Here is a 15,019-nt window from a genome sequence, read left to right as displayed (position 1 = left end):
GCTAAACTTTTTGGTTAATATTTTTGGTGTGACATTTTGAAAAATTAAATTAAAAAAAAGTAATAGGGTTAGTAATTAGACCTAAATTTTAAAATTTGAAAAATATATAAACTATAATTATTTTTAGACTGTCACCACAACCAATCGAATAAAAATTTAATAATTTAATCGATATAACCACAAATCTAATTTTTAAAGTATTAATTTTAATACCGAAGAGATCACGTTTTAATTTAATTATAAATATATAAATTTAATCAAAATTAACTTAATTGACATTGTATTCTTATTTTAAATTTAAAATCAGCTTTGTATTTTTAATTTAATTTAATTATAAAATATATAATTTTTTAAATTTAATTTAAAAATGTGATATGTGTCACTAAACTATTAGTATATTTACGTTTTAGTCATTTAATTTTAAAAATTTACACAAATGGTCATTAAATTATTCAAAAATGTTCATTTGAGTCATTGTATTATTCAAAAGTTTTTATTTAAGTCATTAGACTGTTAACGGTTTTTTTTTTAAGTTCAACTAGCAAGCTCCAAGTGATGATCCGACGATCGGTATGTTGGACCAATACCTATCGATGAGTAGAAGAACATACATTAGATCCAAGTCAATCTACTTGTTAGTGTCAAAGATTAGAAAATAATGCTTTTTGGAAATTGATTCATAAATTCGTGATATTCAAAGTTATTTTATGAAAAAAATGAATTGTAGAAGAGAAGGGGAATGAAAGCTTTCAATTGGTGCAGGTAGTGCGTGTTAAGAGTAATGCAGTTGTAACTGCATGCAAAAAGTAGCTAGTTTGTTAAAAGCTGGTGTTAGTTAAATAGCAGTTACTTTGCTTACATCAGTTAGACTTCACTTGTATAAATGCATGCACGTATCAATTTTGAAAGCAATGAAAAACAATAATTCTCTTATTGATCTTTTATTTCTTTCTGTGTTAGTTTCTATTTGCTTTAACATGGTATCAGATTAAGGCTTCTCCTGGGTCAGCTTTCTCGTCTATCCGCTGTGCTACTCTTTTGTTTTTGTTGTCATGGATTGTGCTGCGGCTGATGGTGTGGTCGACAATAGGTTATTTTCTACAAAGAAGATTAGTATTCTTCTTGATGATAATACCTATTTGCTGTGGAGGCAACAGGTTCTCTTGGCACTAAAAGTGCATAAGCTTCAAGGGTTCTTGGACTCACAGCAAACTCCTGTCCAGTTTATTGCAGGTGACAATGGTGGTGTTCGGGAAAATCCAAAATTTGAGCGGTATGAACAGCAAGACAGTGCGCTTGCATCGTGGTTGCTATCTTCGATTAATCCAACTGTTCTTCCTCATCTCATTGGTATGGACACCAGTGCTAAAATCTGGGATGCTATTATTGCTTTATATGGTACGCAAACAACCTCCAAATTAATGTTTCATCGAAGATCTTTGCACTCCCAACGCAAAGGTGACTTGAGTATGAAAGAGTTCTTGATGAAGGTTAAGAGTTGTTGTGATGCTTTGGCTAGTTATGGTGAAGTTATCAGTGAGCGCGAGCATGTTACAGCAATCTTGAATGGTCTTTCTGCTGAATATGAATCTGTAATTTCTATTGTTGCAGCAAGTCAAGTTCCTTACACAGTTCAAGGAGTCACGTCCATGCTTATTGATACTGAAAATCGACAACAGGTTGTGATCTCTGATGTTTCTAGCTCAGCCAACATGGTGTCTCATTAGAATTCAGAAACAACTATTGTTGACAATAGTTCCGTACCTGCTTACAAATCATCAACTAGTTCTCGGGGCCGTGGTCGAGGGCGTTTCTCTGGCTCAAAGATTCAATGTCAGCTATGTGGAAAGCCTGGGCATCTAGTCGACCGCTGCTACCATCGGTTTGACTCCACTTACAAAAGTAGTAACTATCGGCCTCCTCCTCAAGCAAACGTTTGTATGGTCAACTCCAGTCCCACTACAATACCGTGGTCATCACCTCCTCAACAAAATATGCAGTGGTTTCCACCAGGTTGGTGTTTTCCAATTCCCTCTCCATCTACCTGGCCTAACCCGTGTGTTGGTAGCCCATCTCAACAGGTCAGCATGCCTTCCTCTGGCGTAGCACAATCTCAGGCTTATGTGGCTACTCCTGAAACAGTGGCTGATAACTCCTGGTACCCAGACTCAGGTGCCACACATCATCTTACAAATTCAATTACTTCTCTTAGTGACAGTGACTCACACAAAGGACCAGGTAAAGTGTTTGTTGGCAATGGTTCTGCTCTTCCTGTTCTATCTACAGGGCAGTCATCACTAATTACTCGATCTCGACCATTGTATATGAGATCCTTGTTGCTTGTGCCTAGTATTACTAAAAATCTTTTATCTGTGTCAAAGTTTGCTAAAGATAACAGGGTGCTGTTTGAGTTTTTTCCCACTCAGTGTCAAGTCCGTGATTTGCAGACTAGAGAGGTTCTCCTGAAGGGTTCTGTGCATCATGGCTTGTATAGACTTCATCTCAACAAACTTCCTCAAAGTGGACTGTCTTCAAAACATGCTCAATGTCTTACAGTTAGCAAAATGCTCCCTTTAAATGTTTGGCACTCTCGGCTAGGGCACCCCTGTCGTGCTATTCTTACAAAAGCTCTTTCACATTGTAATATTCAGTTTACTGATAATAAAAAGCTTGTTGAGTGTGTTGCTTGTCATATGGGTAAAGAGCATAAACTCCCTTTTTCCAAGTCAACTACAACATACAGCTCTCCTTTACAGTTGATCGTTGCTGATGTTTGGGGGCCAGCTCCAATTGTCTCTAATGGTTTTCGTTACTACGTTGCCTTCACTGATGCCTATTCTCGTTATACATGGCTTTACTTCTTGAAGAGCAAGTCAGAGGTTGCTACTATTTTTCCTCAGTTCCATCGTCAAGCTGAACGAGTTCTTGGAGCAAAGCTACATGTTTTACAAACGGATGGGGGTGGAGAGTTTCAGGCATTAAAGCCCTATCTAGCTCAGCAAGGGATTGTCCAGCGTCTCTCTTGTCCATACACTTCTGCACAGAATGGCCTTGTTGAGCGCAAACACAGACAGGTGGTTGAAACAGGTCTGTCCATGCTTGCTCATGCTACCATGCCTTTAAAATTTTGGAATGAAGCTTTTTGCAGCGCAGTCTTCCTGATCAACAGGTTACCCTTTCAGCCTTTGGGAAATATATCACCTTATGAGAAGCTATTTAAAACAAAGCCAGACTATGCATTCCTTCGAATTTTTGGTTGCCTGTGCTTCCCAAATCTTAGACCATTTAACAAAGTCAAACTCCAGTTTCGGTCTTCACCCTGTGTGTTCCTAGGTTACTCATCATTGCATAAAGGCTACAAATGCCAGGACACAACTGGAAAAATCTATGTAACACGTCATGTCACATTTTATGAGCACATTTTCCCATATAAAGTTTTTTCTCCATCACTTGTCTCGTCTAACCCAGTGTCTCAGTCTAGTGCAAAACTTCTGGTCCTACCTCTCAAACAAATATCTCATGCTACCCCACCTACCACCACTTCTTTTCATAATCAACCTACACCACCTAGTCCCTCACCTACATCACCTCTTTCCTTGTCTGACCATCAAGCTGTACAACAACAACCTAACCCCACTATTTCACCGAATTCACTTTCACCTCATACGTTAACACCTATCACCCCTACGTCAGCCACCTCATCAATGTCACCTACACCTCAAACATTACAAGCTTCTCATTCAAATTCCCTCAACATACATCCTATGGTTACCAGAAGCAAAGTTGGAACTTTCAAACCAAAGGTTTTTATGAGTACAGTCCAATGCTCTTCAGCAGAGGTTCCTTCTGATATTCACACTGCAATGACATCTCCAGACTGGCAAACAGCTGTTCGTGATGAATTACAGGCATTGACTCGTAATAACACTTGGACACTCTGCTTACTACCAAGTAATCGGAAGGCAGTCGGATGCAAGTGGCTGTTTAAGATAAAGAAAAAGGCTGATGGATCAGTGGACAGATACAAAGCTCGGCTGGTAGCAAAAGGCTTCTCTCAACATGCAGGATTTGATTTCCGTGACACGTTTAGTCCGGTGGTTCGAGCCTCCACTATTCGCACGGTTCTTGCTCTTGCTGTTATAAATGGGTGGTCGTTAAGGCAAGTTGACATTAATAATGCCTTTCTCAATTGAGAACTGACTGAAGAGTTGTACATGGAGCAACCCCCTGGTTTTGAAGTATGTGATTCCTCGGGTCAGAAGCTCGTTTGTAAGTTGCACAAAGCTCTCTATGGTCTGCGACAAGCACCCCGTGCATGGTTTCAAACTCTTAAACAGTACCTTGTTGATCAGCTTGGTTTTCAAGCATCCAAGGCTGACTCCTCCTTATTTATTCGTGAATCTGATGGAAAGAAACTTCTGCTCATGGTCTATGTTGATGACATTGTTCTCACAGGTAGTTCTGATCAAGAAATGGCAGATGTCATACTTCACCTTCATAGCAAATTTGCTCTCAAGGATATGGGAGAGCTCAATTTCTTTCTGGGAATTGATGTTCAGCACACTAAACAGGGAATTCTACTCAGTCAGAAGAAGTATATTGTTGACTTACTTAAAAAAACTGGGCTAGTCGAGGCCACCCCCACACCAACACCTATGGTAAGCAATCCAAAGTTAGCCGCTTCAGTTGATAGTCCTCCATTGGTAGATGTTCACTTGTACAGAAGTGTTGTAGGGATGCTACAATATGTGTGTATAACACGGCCGGATCTGTCGTTTAGTGTCAATAAACTCAGCCAGTTCATGAATGCTCCAAGAGAAGCTCATTGGAGAGCACTAAAACGGGTTCTGAGATACCTAGCTGGTACCATAGATCATGGTTTGTTTCTAACACCCAGTCAACTCAAACTAGTATGCTACTCTGATGCAGACTGGGCATCATCCATTGAGGATCGACGGTCAACCTCCGGGTATGTTGTGTTCTTAGGCTCAAATCCTGTTGCTTGGTGTTCAAAGAAGCAGCCAGTTGTGTCAAGATCTTCTGCTGAAGCAGAATATCGTAGTCTCGCAAATTGCGTTTCTGAGCTCTTATGGCTTCAACAATTGTTGGCTGAAATAGGCATTTTTCCATCCAAAGTGCCAGTTGTGTGGTGCGACAATTCCTCTGCAGTCTCTGTGGCTGAGAATCCCACGCATCATGCTAGAATGAAGCATGTTGAAATCGATCACCATTTTGTCAGGGAAAAAATCCTTGCAGGTCACTTACAAGTCAATTTTGTGCCATCTGATCAACAAATTGCAGATGTTCTAACTAAACCAATTACTCCTAAGATGTTTTCTACGTTTCGATATGCTCTTAGGGTCTTGTCGCCTGATGAACTTAAAAATCAGAAATCGACTGACTAGGGGAATGTTAAGAGTAATGCAGTTGTAACTGCATGCAAAAAGTAGCTAGTTTGTTAAAAGCTGGTGTTAGTTAAATAGCAGTTACTTTGCTTACGTCAGTTAGACTTCACTTGTATAAATGCATGCACGTATCAATTTTGAAAGCAATGAAAAACAATAATTCTCTTCTTGATCTTTTATTTCTTTCTGTGTTAGTTTCTATTTGCTTTAACACAGAGAATGTCATATATCAATTACTTTAATAGCCTAATCTAGTGACATAAATAGAAACTTTCGAATAGTTTAATGATTATTTTGTAACTTTTAGAAGTTGAGTGATTAAAATATATACTTTGAACTTTGAAATCTTGAATAAAAAGAAAGTAAAGTCATTGATACAAAATCTTAATTCCGTATTCGAACTAAAATATTTTATTTGTATTTAATTGCAAAGGTAGAGTCAGAGAAAAGAAAGTTAGGGACTAAAATGAAAGATTAATTTAAGAGCGTGGGTCCCTCGAAATAGATTTTTTTTTCGCAGCCGAAAGAGACATACTAATACGTGGCACCTAGAGGATCATATGTAGTGAAAAATTAAAGGTTAATATCGGTCATAACAAAATAAATAAATCACAAAAGCCAAATTATGAACTTTTGTTTTCTTCTCATTTATTCTCGCAAATGAACATTGCCCCATATATCATAAACTTAAAAGTGATGAGTTTTCATTACTTTAGATTTCCAAATTTTGGTTCAATCAGAGAGGATAATTATATCATACTTTGAAGATATGTTAATCGTTTTTTTTTAATTTTACTCAATAATTTATTATAGTTATTAAATACATTTTAAAAATTAAACGTTAATTTTTTAATAAATTAAATTTGATTAATATATCAAATACACCCTTAATTATAATTAAATTAGTTTTTTTACTTATGTAATGCATGAATCAATTACGTCATTAAATAATAATAATTTTTAATTTTTAAATAATATAATTGTGCAAGTTTGTATTTAACTTTTTTAAATTTGTATTTAACTAAATAGGTTTTTTTAGCATAGTGGAAAAAAATTAATTTAGAATAGTTGAGGGGGTGGTCGGCTCTTTCGAAAGAAGCTTTCAAAAGTGTATTTGTAAGATAACTAATTGAACTCTCAATAATCAAATATATTATATTGGGAAAATTTTTTACCATGATTTTTTAAAAAACGGTTTATCGTGAGAAAAAATAAAATTAATTTATTGACCAAATTAATATAATTTGTTATGAAATTAGAATGTTTATTGTTTAAAAATATATTAGGAATTTATTATTGCTTTTTTTAGAATATATTATGATTGAATTTTAATAATTGAAATAGATAAAAAAAGATTATATTTTCTATTCATCTCTTTTTATTTAATATTTCTTTTGCTGCATTAAGTAGAGAAGAATAAAATGTAGCATGTCTAGCTAAAAATGGAATCAGTCATAGATAGCCACATGAAATAAAATAAGGTGAAATTGAGGGTCCTCCACTTCCGTAGAATAAAAAAAAAGAAAGAAATAGCACTCTCCTCCTGTTCAATTGAATCCCACCCTATTTCCTAGCCAAATTCCAAACTTGAAAACTCCAAAGAAACTTACCTCGGAAGCATCAACCGAACCAAAAGATTGGTCATCAACCGTAGGTCGGTTAAGATTAGTGCGAAGATAAAGGGAAACTTTAAAAATTCCATAGCAGTACCAGATCTTACTACTTGCTTGATATTTCCAGTGAAAAGGATAACAAAGAGAGAGAGAAAAGAAACCACTGAAACACATATATATGTTATGATGTTTGGTGGAGGAGGTAAAGGCATGGGAGGTGGTGCAAGAGGAGCCAACATGTTGAGAGCAGTAGTTGGAAGAACAGCAGTTTCCGGGACTGGTAACCCTACTTCAAGTTTGCAAGAAACACTGCCTTCATCTACATCTTCTGCTTCTCGGAGGCATAGTAATAATAATAGTAATGGTTATCTTTCTGTTTCTGCGAGTTCTTCTTTGGGTTCTTATAGCAATAACAGTGGTGTGCCCATTAGTGCTAATTCTGGGTTGCCGAGTAACTGGTTTGTGTCGCCTGCTTCCTCTGCTACTCCTTGCTTTGATGACTTTGAATGGGTGTCTGTGGACGCCATTGAAGAGGATAATAAGCAGCAGCCACATGATTTTGATTTTGTTTTAGGACCTGTTCCTTCTATTGCTGAAGTCCAAAATGCGATCTCTGCTCTTCAAAGGTCAGGTTTTTCTTTTTGTTTGTTTCTTTATTTATTAAGGGTTTAATTTGTGAATTTAAGTGAAAATTAATGTTTGCTGTACCCACTTCTCTGATGAAATTATTTATCTTCTCTTTTGCAACAGTGCAACTGCCATTTTTGTTTTGATTTGCAAATAGGGAAAAAAAAACTTGTTCTCTTACCAGTGCATATTGCTTTTTTTTTCCTTGGTCTAAAATTTAGGAAAAAGTACCATTGACCGCGTTGTAGTGTGAATCAGATTTTCCCCTTCTTCCATGTACATTAATTTTAGTAGCAAATTAGTTCTTCAATTAAAAATATGATCTATTTTTACAGTTAAAGTTAAAAATTAGTCTTGTATATACACATCAATTTGTAACAGAAGTAACTAGTTTGCTTTATACCTAATGCAAAGGGAATAATTTATTTATTTTTTGAGTAAAAAGGACAAAATACAATTTAATTATTAATACAGGGGCCTCTATCATATTTTATCCCAAAATTTACTATTTCTACGGATGATTCAACTTTTCTTCTCTGTTTCTAATGTGAGGATTTTTGTGTTGGCGGTATTTGATAGTGATGGCGAGCCAATAGCATATAAAGTCAAATAAGATAATATGGTGCAAATTTGCAAGCATAAGAATGATTTGAAATCTACATGTTTTATTTACCAAAAAAATTTAAAAAATGATTGGAAAACGAAATAAACAAAATAGTTTAATTGCAGTAAGAAAGGAATGATTACTACTGTTTACTCAACTAAGTTGCTATTAACATTGTTTACTCAACTAAGAAAGGAATAATATATTTAGCAAAATAGTTGCTATTAACATTGTTTACTCAACTAAGTTGATGCGGGTTTTTTTTACCCTTTTTTTTATGTATTTACGTGTTAGCTATAGATTAGTGAAGCTAGTTGATGTTGACTATGGCTTCAGATGTAGTGGTTAATTTGTATTCATCTAAAAAAACTGATTTCTACAGTAATTTAGCTAAAATTTGAACAGGAATGTGTGTACTTTGTGCTTTCCCCTACAAGCACTTCACTTGAAAAAGAAAAAAAGACCTTAAAATACGAGAGAAAAAGCCAATAACAGGGTAAAATGAAGAAAGAAGTCTAGATCATGTGAAAGTCATACTGTTATCACTAGAATAATTGTAATTTACGACTAAAGTTTGATGACTAGACGGGGACAACAGCTCCAATGGGTTCTTCAACTTGTTTACATTGATGCTTTTATGGTGAAATTTAGGAACTTTGGCAGTCATTGCTGCTGAATGTCTTTTGTAATTATAGGGTTTCCGGAGTAAGCTCGTGTCCGCCGCTTACCAGGGATAGGTTCTTTCATAATGCTGGCAGGGAAATAGCTTATCCGAGCCCAAGTAGTGGCTCGATGCACAGGGTTCATTCTGTTGGGTCTGAGTTGGATTGGATGGAGCCTTCTATGCAACTTTATAACACACGAGCATTTCAACCTTATGTGTCAAACAGCGTTTACGATGCTTTCCATTTGTTGCAGACAGATCCAGCGATTCAGGTTTCTTTTTTTGCCACTCTTGGATATAAGAATTCTATGGATTTTCTTAGAGGATGGTGCAGTACCGTACATTATGCACGGTATTATATCAATTATGAATAGACTCAATCTAAACAGTCCGTATTTATGTTTTGGCAGAAAATGGTACTTTCATTATCTTCCGATGAAGCTGTTTGGAATGCTGTTTTGAACAATGAGGTGGTGAGGGAGCTGAGAGAGACATATTATGCAGGTTGGTCTGAATTCTATGAATGCTTTGGACGATGGCTAATATTATGTAGTGTTACTTAAGGGTACATGCTAATATTTTATTTACTTAAGGGATCATGGCATCTCTCAATTCCTCTTTCCCCTTGGCCCCTATGTCGATCAATTGGTTATATTATAATATTATAAGCTTCCAGAAGGACATGGAACAAACATTATCACCATATCATGAGAAATACATATTCACCTTGATGATTATGCAGCTGAAGACAGTAGTCCAATGAGTTTTGATGAGAGTTCAGTTGAGGATTCCGATCAATCAGACAAGACAACGAATATAGTGGACTGGATTTTTTACAACACTAAAGAAAAGGTCCTGGATTTATTCGAGAAACTAACAAAGCTCGTCAACGAGTTGTTTAAGCTGCCTGTGGATAACGATACGAGAACACCAGGAACTCCAGACCCATTTGATCAAAGGCTAAGGACCTCATTCTTGCTATCTGTTGTAGTCTTGTTGATTGTGGTTGCGAGTCGAGCTAAAATTACTTGAATTCGACGACATGACGGATTGTGTTTAGCTTAATATGTTTTAAGATAATATATATGGATATTAGGACATATTTAAGCATTATGTTATTGTTTCAAAGGCATTTTATTATAGTTCATGATTGTTAAGATGTTGATGTTCTATCTACACTAGAGGTGTCCATGGGTTGGGCCCAGAAAAATTTTTAGCCTGCCTCCTAGGCCCAGGCCCGGCCCAAAATATGGGCTTGAGATTTTGTTCAGGCCCAGCCTGGAGAAAAATATAGGGCCCGAGCTCGGCCCGGCTCGTTTTTAATTAAAATTAAAATTAAAATTATTTTTTTAATAAAATTAAAACTAATTGTTATTAAAATTAATTGTTAATAAAATTATCAAATTATTAATTGTTAATTGTATTAATTGTTGTAACAAAGTCTAACATTTGATTAGTAAAATTATCAAATTATTAATTGTATTGATTGTATTAATTGTTAATTGAATTAATTGAATTAATTGTTGAAACAAAATCTAACATTTGATTAGTAAAATAAACTTGATGTTTTATTATTATTTTGTATTAATTGTTGTAACAAAATTTAACATTTGATTAGTAAAACAAATTTGATGTTTTATTATTATTATTTTGTAACAAACTTGATTGTATTAATTGTTAGTAAGCTGAGTGGGTCTCTTTCTTTTAACTAGAGTTATGTATTATTAAACTCATACAATACATAGATTTATTTATTCCATTTCTATTTCTATTTTGATATTTCCCGGCCAATAAGCAAATCTGTTCTATTTCTTATTTATACATAAATTAGTTGGACAAATAATAAAAACTTAAAAAAAATTATTATAATTTAAAAATAAGGAAATGAAAGTAAATGAAACTTAAAATAAAAAATTATTAGTTGGAAAAATTAGTTGGCCAATAAGGAAATGAAAGTAAATGAAACTTAAATAAAAAACTATTATATTTTAAAAATATATATTTAATATATTTTTGGGCCGGGTCGGGTCGGGCCCAGGCCAAAAAAATTTTGCCAGAGGCCCGACCTGTTTTCTAAACGGGCCTCAATTTTTGCCCAAATTCATATTTTGGGCCTATATTTTTACCCGAATCTCCTCATATTTCGGGTCAGGCCGTCGAGCCGGGCCACCCGGCCATGGACAGGTCTAATCTACACCGAGTTTAACATGCTACCCTGTCAGCATCACCGAGTGAGCTTTGTTAAAAATAGCTGATAGGAAAATCGAGGTGTAATTTGACCTCTGTGAGCTTTAAATTTTTAATAGCCTATAAGCTTGCACCATTTAGTTTAGCTGTCAACGTCTTGATCTCAATTATTTAACAACAGTAGTTAATTGTCCTTGCAAAGCATTGCATGTTCACAGAAATAATTGCTAATGGAAGTACCATAAACCTCACCTCAAAACTGTTTGCATTGAGTGTGGGATTGTATCTTATCTCTTTTATCTCTTTTATTTAAACGATAGGTTAATTAGTTCTTACACGTTAAATTAAAAAATAAATTATCTATTTTTATTGTTAAAAAATTAATTTTTATATGTTAGTATAAAATATACGTGGCATGTTATATGTCACTATTTGATTATTTTATTAGTGATGAACTGTAAAATAATATTATTCTCAATATTGCTTTCAGTTTCTTTTTTGTAGTTGACTGTACTAATACTTTTTTTTTTACTTTTCATGCTCGTATTATTATTTATTTTTGGGGTTCGTGATTGATTCTCCTAATAATATTCTTTTTAAAATTCAAACTCTGTTTTCTCTTTATTAAAAATCTAACGTGTCATACCACTGCATCCGACATTTATTAGTATTAATTGTATGATATATAAGATATAACAACTTGATGATTGACAACTTCGAAGGAAGCTTAGCCATTGAGTCTGCATTATGGATTTGCATTATTAAGAAAGGAAATTGTTTTTTTATTAATTGCTTGTGGAGAGAATTGGAAGAACTCAAAAAAAGAAAAGAAAAAACCAATGTGATACATTTTTTGTTGATTTTCAATAATGTGGGTAATTTTTACAAAGTGTCACAGTTTCCTGCAAAGTCTTTGACAGTAAATCCAACCTTCTCAAACTTGCCCTTTTCACTGATTAACCTAAATTTCAAATAATCTGCACAAACAAATGGCTTATAGATCCTTGAATGATCTCCAACGACTTCATTAGGGGCAAATATTACCTTTTCATTTTCAAAGCACAAAAAGAAAGCCAAAGAGAACCGATCAACATTTCTTTTCAAAACAACTCTATGTTCTGAGGACCTTAACTTGCCATTGCTCCATGCATGCATTAGGTCCCCAACGTTGACGACAAGTGTGTCTTCAGAAGGGCTTATGTCCATCCATTTCCCTTCCTTTGATCTCACTTGAAGTCCCCCAATTTCATGTTGATAAACGATTGTGAAGCAGCTCATGTCTGTGTGCATGCCTAGCCCTTCAATTTCATCTTCTTGTTGATCTTCTTCTTCTTCTTCTTTCATGATATTGAGAGGACTGTAATTGCCTATTCTCAAATAACCATGACAATTTCTGAATTCAGACTCTTCAAATCTCTTCCCCAAATCTTCTCCCACCAAGCTTTTCAGTACAGCTTTTACTATCTCCTTTGATAGCTTAGTCATCATGTTCCCATATTCATCCAATACCTCACTAGCAAAAACAAGCAAAAAAACACATACATGAACCCTTGCCATGCATTTTGATAAAACGAGAAGCACATATAGATATGGTGACTATAAATACTACCTGAAGTCGGACTTTGGGTGGTCGAAAAGAACATCCACTGAACTTTGTGCAGAAGAAAAGAAGTCGGGTCCGGACACAAGAAGACTCTCGTAGAAAGGGGAAGCGATGAAAGGAGGGGTGTAGGTTTTTAAGGAGGAAGCTGGACCGACCTTGAGTTTGGAGCCAATGGGGAGACTGAAGATATGATTTGAGAGGGAATAGAGATTGGTGAAAAGATGTTTGGGGACTCCATGATTGGTTATGCGGAAGAATCCCCATTGAGTACAGGCTAGATAGAGGGAGGAAAGGGAGGATGGACTCAAGGGCTGGGAGACGTCAAATACAGGAAGCTCTACGCAAGCCTTGGGTTCAGGCATTATTTTATCTCTACATATGAAAATGGGTTACTTTGTTAAGTAGGGTTGAGGTCTTATATATATATATAACTACCTGGAGAGAAAGAAATGTCTAGACATTCAAATTCACATGGCAGATGTATTTAATATATGGATGCATATTTGAAACATACATTAGTCGTAAATCACACGCTGTACTTTGTACCTAAAACCTGTATTATTATGCACATAACAAAACCCTTGATGAAATCTTTGTAGTCCTTGGCAATATATTTGTATATACATGATGATCCAAATATCTAATCTCTCCATATGATCTGAAGAGATCCCATCATATAAAGACATTTCTGAAAGAAAGAAAGCTGCAGGGAAGTCAAAAGAAGAACAGGAAGAATTGATTCTAATTTACAGGAAGGAAAACTGGAAGTCTTGAAACAGCCTGCCGAAGAAAACGGCAAGCAAAGCATTTATAATTATTCAAATCAACAGAAATTCATGGTCTGAAATCTAGACACAAATGGTTAATAAAATACTTGGGTGTTAATAATATAAAAGGGCCTCGTATGTAGTAGTTTTGTTTGTATGTTAAGGTCAACCAGGAGTAGGACAAACTCACAGTTGTCAAGAAGAATCCCGTAGGCCAAATGCGACCAAATGAAGGGTTGACTGAAGTTAATGTGGAGAGTCCACAAAACAGCTTGGCTATTTTTTTAAACAAGAACAATTTGGGATGTTATTAAATGGGCATAAGTTCATTAAAAACAACACAAAAAGATGGCTGCTTTGTTTACATAAGCAAGCATGTTATATAGGCGGCATCAGGCAGGAATGATGGCAGTGTGCTGCTCTGCTGTACCTTTGATATTTTATGTCAATGCACAAGGTTTGTTTTTTGAGCTTGGATTCTTGTGAAGCAAGTATGACTACCTAACATTCTAACCCACATCAGGCTAAATAATCCCACATAAAGGTTCCAATCTTAAGAGTCTTTTATATATGTGTTATGCTGCAAAATGCCTTAAAACTCTTAAAATTTCGTTGATTCTCTCAGGTTTTTATACTGCCAGGAGCAAATAAGTTCTGAAGTCAAATCGGCAGATTCCTAAATGTAGAGAAAAATATTGGGTGTGCATAAAATAATTCGATTAAATTGATTGAGTCTTAATTCGATTGGTATAAATATTATGTCAAAAAGAGTAATGCTGAAGCATATTATCTTTGTTGAGTTAAGGAGGGGTCTATAATATAACTAGACCATACCCAAATAGTACACTCAAACCTAATTATTTTATGATTTTTTAAATAAATTGTTCATATGATAACAATATTTTAATTTTAAAAGTTATTTTTGCAAAATAATGACAAAATTTTAATTTTAGGACATATTTTATTTTTTAAATATAATTATATGATATTTTATCAATCTCATTTAAATAATCTAAAAAATTTGTTGATGAAAGATTATATATTATTATATATTATAGATTATTTATATGATAACCCAATAAAAACTAATGGATATAATTTTTTCTACAAAAAAAAATGTGGAAAATGATAAGATATATTACCTACTTATCACTTAATAGAGAATAAATTCAGTTATTTTTTTATTCTATTTCATTTAAGATTATATTATCATTTATCAAATAATCTAATTATACTCAGTATTTAATTTTAAATAATACACCAAAAGAGTTTTATAACTTAATTTCAACACTTAAATTTTTTAACAACTAAATTATATAGTATTTATTATTCCTTATTCATACTTAGGGCGTGTTTGAATTTGATAAATTGAAAAAAAAGTTAAGTGCTAAATAAATAAGTATTGAATTTTTTAATTTTAAATTTTATAAGTACCAAATATAATTATTTTGTGTGATAAAAATAAATCTTGATTTTTGAAAATTTATTATTTCATAATTTTAATCTGATTGATATTGTATTACATATTTTATTTTGAATAGTTTAGGAT

The 15,019-nt window shown here is 34.3% G+C and overlaps 2 protein-coding genes across 3 annotated transcripts; one reads left to right on the top strand and one right to left on the bottom strand.

The window, feature by feature from the left end:
* The first annotated feature begins 6,771 nt into the window (after positions 1-6,771).
* LOC107912051 (uncharacterized) lies at positions 6,772-10,070 on the top strand. Of its 2 annotated transcripts, none has more exons than XM_016840090.2 (4): positions 6,772-7,644; positions 9,008-9,185; positions 9,324-9,417; positions 9,656-10,070. In XM_016840090.2, the coding sequence occupies exons 1-4, from the start codon at positions 7,202-7,204 to the stop codon at positions 9,943-9,945; spliced, it is 1,005 nt and encodes a 334-aa protein (XP_016695579.1). In that variant the 5' UTR covers positions 6,772-7,201; the 3' UTR covers positions 9,946-10,070. The 2 variants fall into 2 exon arrangements, with proteins under 2 accessions (XP_016695579.1, XP_016695578.1); XM_016840089.2 differs by having other exon boundaries at positions 6,777-7,644; positions 8,945-9,185.
* A 1,872-nt stretch (positions 10,071-11,942) lies between these two features.
* LOC107937478 (gibberellin 20-oxidase-like protein) lies at positions 11,943-13,572 on the bottom strand. Its single transcript, XM_016870363.2, has 2 exons — positions 12,710-13,572; positions 11,943-12,613 (listed from the first exon to the last, which is right to left on the bottom strand). The coding sequence occupies exons 1-2, from the start codon at positions 13,063-13,065 to the stop codon at positions 11,983-11,985; spliced, it is 987 nt and encodes a 328-aa protein (XP_016725852.1). The 5' UTR covers positions 13,066-13,572; the 3' UTR covers positions 11,943-11,982.
* Positions 13,573-15,019: the final 1,447 nt, after the last annotated feature.

This window comes from Gossypium hirsutum, chromosome D11 (assembly GCF_007990345.1).
Source record: "Gossypium hirsutum isolate 1008001.06 chromosome D11, Gossypium_hirsutum_v2.1, whole genome shotgun sequence".
Classification (NCBI taxonomy): domain Eukaryota; kingdom Viridiplantae; phylum Streptophyta; class Magnoliopsida; order Malvales; family Malvaceae; genus Gossypium; species Gossypium hirsutum.
The sequence above is the reverse complement of the archived record's forward strand: the minus strand, read 5'-3'. Positions and strand labels throughout refer to the sequence as shown.

Excerpts from the sequence above, each read along its gene's own strand:
- LOC107937478 (XM_016870363.2), bottom strand. The coding sequence starts at position 13,065 with ATGCCTGAACCCAAGGCTTGCGTAGAGCTTCCTGTATTTGACGTCTCC. Across the intron at positions 12,614-12,709 it reads CACCCAAAGTCCGACTTCAG|TGAGGTATTGGATGAATATG; the intron begins GTAGTATTTATA and ends TGTTTTTGCTAG.
- LOC107912051 (XM_016840089.2), top strand. The coding sequence starts at position 7,202 with ATGATGTTTGGTGGAGGAGGTAAAGGCATGGGAGGTGGTGCAAGAGGA. Across the intron at positions 7,645-8,944 it reads GCGATCTCTGCTCTTCAAAG|GGTTTCCGGAGTAAGCTCGT; the intron begins GTCAGGTTTTTC and ends TTGTAATTATAG. Across the intron at positions 9,186-9,323 it reads AGACAGATCCAGCGATTCAG|AAAATGGTACTTTCATTATC; the intron begins GTTTCTTTTTTT and ends ATGTTTTGGCAG.